The 9,543-nt window shown below is 46.6% G+C and overlaps 1 protein-coding gene across 1 annotated transcript; it reads left to right on the top strand.

Annotated features, from left to right (window-relative positions):
• Positions 1-1,483: 1,483 nt before the first annotated feature.
• On the top strand, positions 1,484-9,152 carry Fgf23 (fibroblast growth factor 23). Its single transcript, XM_021165827.2, has 3 exons — positions 1,484-1,694; positions 6,743-6,846; positions 8,627-9,152. Exons 1-3 carry the CDS (start codon positions 1,484-1,486, stop codon positions 9,065-9,067), a joined length of 756 nt encoding a protein of 251 aa, XP_021021486.1. The 3' UTR covers positions 9,068-9,152.
• The last annotated feature ends 391 nt before the right edge of the window (positions 9,153-9,543 follow it).

Below are 9,543 nucleotides of genomic sequence, written 5' to 3'. Positions count from 1 at the left end.
GGCCTGTCTTGGTAAATAAGTAAATTAATAATAAATACAAGTTTTAAATAGTAATAGCATGGTGTGCCTGTCTTATAAAGTTGCAGTGAAGCTCAAAGAACTAGTGGATGAGAAAACACTCTGTAAACCACAGAAGCCTGGACCCAACTGGAACTGGAACGGGCTTCTCTACTTGCCTCGGCGTGTGCAAGCATCCACACGCTTTACACGATGGCTACTCGTCTTTATCTGCTTCCTCCGCTTGATTTGTCACATCTTGCTCTCTCTTCCATCCGCTTTGATGTCTATCTTGTGGGATACTCATCTGTTGTAGGAACTCAGTAACCTGGGACACTGAGTGAGCAGCCCTTTCCTTGTGGCCATATACTGCTGATGTCTGTTCCAGCAGCCTGCCTTCCAATGGACGTTGTGTGTTAGTCTGCCTTCAACCTCCTACCCCACACCCCACACCACTGCATCAGACGCACCTCCACAGAGGGCATGCACAGAGCAATTTCTGCAGTGAGGCATCCACTCACACAAGGTCCCAGGGTGTGGACTTGGGCTGGGAAGGTGCCCAGTCCTGCAGCTCCTGGATCCTTCCTGCCCTCTGATTCCTCTGATCAGCCAGTAGTGCCATTCCAGTCCTCCAAATGAGTCTCCTTCCTATTGGCAAAGCCATAATTGCCAGTTTAGTTCCCTGTCTCATCCAGACGAGGGAAACTGAGAAACCAGATCTTGCCATTTTTGCTGACCTCAAGACCTTGTTTTCTTTCTTCTTGCCTTGAGGTCTTTGGGAATGGTGATGGGAGGTGTTGAGCTCACGCTCCCACCTAACACCCTTCCTGGGGTTTGTGTATGGGGGTAGGGGGAGTCTCATTTGCCTGATAGCATCACATATGACCATATATCGAGACACTTGCCAGATGCAACAGCCAGGAGTAGCTCCAAACACACACTTGGCAGCTGGGGGTAAAGGGCTTAAGCAAACCAAAACAAGGACACTGGAGGGAGATGAGTTAGCGAGGAGGCGGCTTTCTGGTTTTCTGGGTTTTTTTTTTTTTTGTTTGTTTGTTTCAGTACTGCTGGCTGCCTTCACACTTCCTGATGGAAGTGGGGACAGGTCAATGGATGACCCGGGGTCACAGATAACTTTTGCCCACACATCATTCACTTATGGGAGCCCTGGCTTGAAATTGAGGGGTGTGTGCGTGCATGTATGTGTGTGCCTGGAACTGACGCGCCTTCCGCAAGCCTAAGAAGTCTGGGCTTTTTCTTCGAATGGATGATTACAACACAGAGGATGTGGCGGCATTGTTTTTCCTGCTTGATGTCACACCACCACCCTTTAAAAGTCCCCGGGAAAAAAGGAGGGAATCTAGCCCAGGATCCCCACCTCAGTTCTCAGCTTCTTCCCAGGAAGAAGAGAGAAAGGCCAGCAAGGTCCCAGCCTGTCTGGGAGTGTCAGATTTCAAACTCAGCATTAGCCACTCAGTGCTGTGCAATGCTAGGGACCTGCCTTAGACTCCTGGTGGGCGTGCTGTGCACTGTCTGCAGCTTGGGCACTGCTAGAGCCTATCCGGACACTTCCCCATTGCTTGGCTCCAACTGGGGAAGCCTGACCCACCTGTACACGGCTACAGCCAGGACCAGCTATCACCTACAGATCCATAGGGATGGTCATGTAGATGGCACCCCCCATCAGACCATCTACAGTGAGTATGGGCTCCAGGTTGGGAAGAGGGGAAACTCTATGCTGTTGACCTACAGAGGTATTGGGGAAGCCTTGGGCTAGATAAATTGTCTAGTTTCTTGTATGCATAGTTTTGGTGTGTGTGTGTGTGTGTGTGTATGTGTGTGTGTGTGTGTAACCTAAAAGGAATATTTTTTTCTTCCCCTTTATTTGACTCACAAGTTTTTCTCAACCTGAATAATTGCTATTGTAACCCATTTCCAATAATGAGAGATAATTTTCTTTTCTTCTGCTCAAGAATTAGAGGGAAAGATGGACAGAAAGACAAAGGCTCAAAGAGAAGAATAACCCAGACAGAACTTAACTGGGAGAGACTAGTCAGGGTTATATTGTGAGACTGTCTCAAAACCAAACCAAACCTTCTCAAGAGACATTATGTTAAAGACAGACCACCAAGATGCTTTGTCTTGGCAAGTCTGACTGAATGCATCCACTCGGCAGGTGTGCAGGGTACTTCAGAAGCATCCTGTGTGGTTGGTTGGTAGTTGGTTCTTCTCTGAGAAGCTGAAATGGGTCTAGTTGCTAACAAAACTGATTAGTTGGTGGTGAACTCACTGGTGATGTGAAACAATTGGAATATTCTTAAGGATGGATGGGGTCTATGGAAAATTGGACCACTAATCACACCTGTCAATCAACCAGATGTACTCAACTGAAAGCCCCTCCCAGCATACGGAATAACACATAGAAAATAGAGTGGCAAGAGAGATGGGTATTGGAAAAGACACATGCTCTATGTTACAAACAAGCAAAAAGTATTCTAAATGGGGCTGGAGAGATGGCTCAGCAGCTAAGGGCACTTGCTGCTCTTGCAGAGGGTCCAGGTCCAGTCTAGCACCCAAGTGGTAGCTTACAGCGATCTATAACTCCAATTCCAGGAGGTTCAATGCCCTCTTCTGACCTCTGATGGCACTGAAGAAATGTGGTACACAGAAATACAAGCAGACAAGACAGCTATACACAAAGAACAAGACAAAACAAAACTGGAAAATTACTCCAAGAGGGTACAGATGACGCAGCTAGGCTCTGTGCCATGTAGAGCACTGAGCAGTGGCAGTTTGCACTTCACTAAAGAACTTTCTATAAGGATTATGATCGCCTCTGTGCTGTTGTAGTAGGTGAGCCCATTTCCTGGATGTGGCCTTGCTGTGCGAACAATCTTCTCTCTGCTAGAAAACAATAGACCTTAAACCTAGCAGCCAGGTACAGGCACATGCAAAGCCAGCAGCTTACACCTGCCCATGGGCTACACTGACAGGAAATGGGAGGAGGAGGAAGAGGAGGAGAAAGGCTCTCTCCAAACACAAGGCACGCTCCAAAACTCAGGGGTTTAAAGGGGGGCTTGGGGGTTACCTCTTGGAAGTCAGGTTTGAGGCTGATGAGGAGAATCTGGAGTAAATGTGGGTACATTCCATGGGTTCCCAGAACTGCTTGTGTTCTGTGGACAGGACTTACAAGGTGCCTGACACCACACAACCCTCTGCCACTGGAAATGTGACCTAGTTCTTCATAGACCTCTTGTCTCCCAGTGCATTATTCAACTTTTAGGAAATGCCATTGTAGCCTTCTCTCTGGAAGACAGCCATGACTTCCGCTGCAAGACTATATGTGATTTGAAGTGCTGGACAGTAGATAAGGGTGAACTATTTTGGTTCTAGAGATTGGAAATTTGCTTCTGATTAAAGAATGTGCATACAACTTTCCTAGAATCATAGAATCTCTTTGTTGAAAGGTGGCCTCTCTGAAGTCAGTCTGGAACAGTCCAGGCTTGGGTAGGGAGGATGTGTGAGATCACTCTAAATGGCAGGCTTACAGACATCCTTGGGAGCTTACAGACATCAGGACTGGAGGATACCAGGAGCAATGAATATGGCTGAGAAGCGATACAATGAATTAACCCAACTTTAGCTGGGTGTAATTTTTGTCTTGTGTAGGCTTTCCCTTTGTGGGGAAAGTATCACTTATCTAATGTACTGGTCTCAGTTATGTGCATTTTCATAAGGATGACTCTTTATCTTGTTCTTCTCTTTACATGCTATTGATATAATCTTCCTCCTCATCAGTTACAGCAGAGCATGGCTTAATTATGACCCCATTTATTTATTTTATTCGTTTATTTTACTTCATCTGTATGACTGTCTTGTTTGCATGTATGCCTGTACATCACATGCATGCAGTGCCACTGGAAGTCATTATATCTTCAAGAAGACAAAATGAGGCACGTGTTTCTACTGTCCCATTTCCAAGTTTTGCTTTAGTAAATTCTTGGTTAAGAGTTGAGTGTTCAACTCCTGCTCAGGTGGTTGGTCTTGACAAGATGAAATGATCTGCCTCAAAGATGCTCCAAGCTCCCCTGAGCTCAGAAGGCTCTTGGGACCTCTTCACGGTCAGTAAGCTTTTTCTAATATGAACAAGGCCAGCTTGTTCCCACTCTCCATCAAACACAGAATTTGCAAAGAGCAGAAGAGGCTTGCTTATCACCCTTGCTTAGTAGCCCACTCTTTTCTTCTGGTGTGTGACTTAGCATGTGCTTGGCCAAGTGAACTTTTCTGTTAGCTTTTGTTGGTTTCATTAAAAAGCCCAAGCGCCTCCCCACGCCCCGCCCCCCGGAAGTCACTCCCTTACTCTGCAGTGAGTTTTCCACTAGGACTGGCCCTGCAGCGAGGGTCTGTACACTGTGCTCACTGTCTGCGGTGCTTCCAATTGTCAGGCAGGCTGGCGTGATGTCAGGGTGTGGGAATGGTCAACTGTCAGGTCGGATTTTTTGAAGCCATTAGCTCATTTGATGGTGGTAACCTTGCAAAACAGAATGGAACTGCTGTGTTATGCTCTGGTGACAGGAGCTGTGACAAGGAGACTCCTGTGGCTTCAGGGTATTTAAGGAGCCACACGGGGGCCATTACCCCTCCTGGGCACAGACACTTGGTTTTTTTTTTAGCACTTTCTCTTTTGGAGACCACAGCCGCAGGGCAGGAAGATGACACTGACCTGAGTTTGAATCCTGTTTTGTCTCTTAAAGATGCTTCAACAACTGCTAAAATGATAATGATGTTAATTTTATTTTATTTATTTATTTATTATATGTAAGTACACTGTAGCTGTCCTCAGATACTCCAGAAGAGGGCATCAGATTTCGTTACGGATGGTTGTGAGCCACCATGTGGTTGCTGGGATTTGAACTCCAGACCTTTGGAAGAGCAGTCGGCGCTCTTAACCACTGAGCCATCTCGCCAGCCATGATGTTAATTTTAACAAACTAGCAGTTGTTCTGAGAATTTAAAATAGTGTACTTAAAAGGGCACACACAAAAAAACAAAAACAAACAAACAAACAAAAAAAAAACAAAAAAAAAAAAAGGAAAGGAAAGGAAAAAAACAACTTCACTAAATGTAATCTCCTGTCCCCCATTTGATTGAGCCAAAAAGCTCTCAGGACATAAATTCCTCTGTATTTCATATGTATGTCTGGGTTTACATAAGATCAGACATATATCTGAGACATGTAGCCAGACATCATTTGGAAGAACATGTGTGGTACCTCTCCACAATTGCCAGTTTTCCAAAATGCTAACCCACAACAAATGAGTGTTCCTGACTGGTCCTCTTTGCCATCATCTTCCCAGCCTCATGTCTACCCTCATTCCCTCTGAGCACACCAGCCAGCTTCAGTCTGTACCAGCTTCTGTAGTTAGGCAACATCTAACCTTCGCCTGCTCACTCCCCTTGAAAGTTTTTGTTTTGAGTCTACATGGGGTAGGAAAGAGGCCTTAGGCTTCAAATCACCCCATGATGCTTTACCATATGCTAGGCACAGACTGTGTTCTCTCAAGAAGGATTCGCTTGCGGCAGGCTCCTCGGGGCTGTGAAATGAAGTTCCAACAGGCAGTTGGAAGTGTCCTCAAACATCTAAGTAAATGATTTTTAACAGAAAATGTCAAATCTTGCTGAATCACCATTCATTTTAAAAATACAGTGTGACTTAATCTTACATTTAGTACAGAATGCCCATTTCAAGGTGTTGGCTACTGCTTAAGAGAAGATGATACAAGCATGCGTCAGGCCTTAGTCAAAGGCAAGTTTTTAAGAGGGGCTACTGAAAGATGCCCAGGACCAGCATCTACAAATTCTATCTATCCCTGATATCTATTAAACATGGGGAAGGGCCCTGCTCCTCTGGAGGAAGGTTTAAGGCATGCAAATATGGTAAAGCCAGGTAAGGGGCACACACTGTAGTAACGGCAGGGGACGATGCTGAAGATGATAAGTTCTGATTAGGGAAATAAGAAGGCACAGAAATGGCTGCTGCTGGCCTTGAAGGTTAAGCAACTTCAACTGGCAGGGAAGAGAAATCAACTCTGAGCACACAGGTTGGGACATGCAGTGGGGGTGGGGGAGAACCAGGCTCCATACAGCTGGGTCTTTGAATAAAATTCAACATAGATTTTAAAATCATAGAAACAGATGTCTTGGGTGCTGGGGAGATGGCTCAGCGGTTAAGAACACTGACTGCTCTTCCAAAGGTCCTGAGTTCAATTCCCAGCAACCACATGGTGGCTCACAACCATGAGGGTTAGGGTTAGGGTTAGGGTTAGGGTAAAGAGATCCGATGCCCTCTTCTGGTGTATCTGAAGACAGAGGCAGTGAACTTACATATAATAAAGTAAATAAATCTTTAAAAAAAAAAAAGACTTTAGAAACAGATGTCCTAGACAGACACAATGGCTGCCCCAAATACTAAAAGATACTAATCAGGCAAAGAGGGAGGTAGCAGCCAGGTGGAGGACGATCTGTGTGCTACATGGATGCAGGATATCAGGAGATCAAGGTGTGCATGCAGTAGGATGAAGCAGGAGGTGTGTAAGTGTTGGAGTCATGGAAATGAGAGGAACAGTTAGACAGGGAGGGGCTGTGTAATGCCATCCCCAAAGAGAGGCGTCTCTGAGGTGTCTTTTCAGAAAGCATTTCAAGGAAGGGACGACTGTGCATTTTGACCTGAGAGGTCCTCTTTCAGGTGCCCTGATGATTACATCAGAGGACGCTGGCTCTGTGGTGATAACAGGAGCCATGACTCGAAGGTTCCTTTGTATGGATCTCCACGGCAACATTTTTGGATCGGTGAGTTTCTCTATGTATTGGTCACCACATTATGATGACTATATTTCTCTCTCTCTCTCTCTCTCTCTCTCTCTCTCTCTCTCTCTCTCTCTCTCTCTCTCTCTCTCTCAGATTTGATTTTTAAAATTGTATGTTTATGCGTAGGAACTGAACTCTGGGACGGGAGAACCTACACCCTCTTAATCTCTAAGCCATCTCTCCATCCCTTACTGTATTTCTTATCAGGGCTTTAGAGATTCCATTTACAGTGCCCCTTGGTTGTTCAGTCTCAGTAGGAAATGATCAAGATTTCATAGCTGGGGTATGGAATGAGGCTCTGAGCCCTGTCCACTATAGCTCATTCTTGCATGGCATACAGTCCCTAGTATGTTGTGGGTTCTAAAGCCACATCAATTCATGCTTTTAATTTATACACTAGAAAGGGTGAGAGGCTCTTGGGGTCTTCTCAGTTCTGTTACCAACTGGGGCCTCAGGTAACTGAAGTGAAATGAACAATGTGACCTGTAGCTCTCCCTCCTATTAATGACCTCCAATTAATTTCCTGTGTCTCCGGGGTGGTAGCTGGTCCTTCAGATCATAAATCAAGGTTTTCTGACCCTAAAGGTAATTATAGTCCCAATAATTTTGAGGTAGAAACGAAGAAGGACTGGGTGACTCAGGAATCTCTTTTCAATGCCCACCCCAAGGTTCCTGAGGTAAAACGTTTTCTGTTTTGTTACTGCTGTGCACCTCCCAGCACCTTGAACGCCATCTGACCAGGGTGGATAGATAGCTACACACACAGAAAGCTCTCACCTCTACAGTTCTTTGTACAGTTTAAGAAACAAATGTAGTGTTTAAAGATCCAGGTAGGCACTCAATAAAACTCAGTACTAATGGGCAAATAAGGTTCAAATCCAGAATATCTGTTAGCAAGTTCCTGTCCCCGATCTCCAATCTACACTATGTCTTGATCTTCTTTTTGACCCTTCAAAGTCCATCCCAGTTCCAACCTCTAGGCAAAGAGACAAGCCACAACCACCTTCCAGCCAGCAGAATTTAAAAAGGTATACAACCCAGGCCCAGTAGCACGAGCTGTCAATCCCAGCTACTCGGTTGTCTGAGGCAGGAGAACTGAAAGTTCGAGGTCTCCCTCTACACATCAGAGTTCACGACCATTTTGAATAACTGTGAGGTTCTGCCTCAAAAAAAAAAAAAAAAAAGAAGGAAGGAAGGAGAGGAAAGAAAAAAGAAAAGAAAGAAGAAAGGAAGGAAGGGAGGAGAAAAAGGAAAGAAAAAGAAGAAAGAAAGAAGAAAAGGAAAGAAAACACAAAGGAGCAAAGATAAAAGCTGGGACTGTAGTTCAGTGGTAAAGTACTTGCATAGCGTCTGTGAAATCTAGTCAAACCCCAGGAAGGAGATAGAGGGACGAGGGGGCAGGGGTTGGAGATGAATGTTAGTCTAGTCCTCCCTGCAGACCGTAGAGACAGACAGAGATATAAGCAGAATGAATGGATATGGATATGAATATGAATATGAATGAGAATAGGAATGTTTAGTTCTCCCTGCGGCGGGCACTGAACAAGAAGAACGTCATCAGGTCTTTCTAGGCACTGCCCCAGCAAGCTGGGCATGCTAGCCCAAGGTCTCCAGAAAGTGCCCTCCAGACTAATAGCAGCCATTCTCCTGAAGCCTGAGCCAAGCTCAGCTCTTTCCTAAGAGGGAGGTGCAGAGCTGGGCTGAGCAACACCCCCTAGCGGAGCGCCGGCCCTCAACTTCTTGTGTTTCCTTTCTCTTACAGCTTCACTTCAGCCCAGAGAATTGCAGGTTCCGCCAGCGGACGCTGGAGAATGGTTATGACGTCTACTTGTCGCAGAAGCATCACTACCTGGTGAGCCTGGGCCGCGCCAAGCGCATCTTCCAGCCGGGCACCAACCCGCCGCCCTTCTCCCAATTCCTGGCGCGCAGGAACGAGGTCCCGCTGCTGCACTTCTACACTGTTCGCCCACGGCGCCACACGCGCAGCGCCGAGGACCCACCCGAGCGCGACCCACTGAACGTGCTCAAACCGCGGCCCCGCGCCACGCCTGTGCCTGTATCCTGCTCTCGCGAGCTGCCGAGCGCAGAGGAAGGTGGCCCCGCAGCCAGCGATCCTCTGGGGGTGCTGCGCAGAGGCCGTGGAGATGCTCGCGGGGGCGCGGGAGGCGCGGATAGGTGTCGCCCCTTTCCCAGGTTCGTCTAGGTTCCCAGTCCAGGCTGCGTCCGCCTCCATCCTCCAGTCGGTTCAGCCCACGTAGAGGACTAGGGTACCTTGAGGATGTCTGCTTCTCTCCCTTCCCTATGGGCCTGAGAGTTACCTGCGAGGTTCCAGCCAGGCACCACTATTCAGAATTAAGAGCCAACGGTGGGAGGCTGGAGAGGTGGCGCAGACAGTTCTTAGCACCCACAAATACCTGTAATTCTAGCTCCAGGGGATTCTGTACTCACACACACACATCCACATCCATACACACACATACATGTAATTTTAAATGTTAACCTGATTTAAAGACCCCAACAGGTAAACTAGACACGAAGCTCTTTTTATTTTATTTTACTAACAGGTAAACCAGACACTTGGCCTTTATTAGCCGGGTCTCTTGCCTAGCATTTTAATCGATCAGTTAGCACGAGGAAAGAGTTCACACCTTGAACACAGGGAAGAGGCCATCTCTGCAG

Source organism: Mus caroli, unplaced genomic scaffold (genome assembly GCF_978045245.1).
Source record: "Mus caroli unplaced genomic scaffold, Mus_caroli_1 scaffold_7, whole genome shotgun sequence".
Classification (NCBI taxonomy): Eukaryota; Metazoa; Chordata; class Mammalia; order Rodentia; family Muridae; genus Mus; species Mus caroli.
Note: the sequence above shows the minus strand (reverse complement) of the source record. Positions and strands in the feature narration are given on the sequence as shown.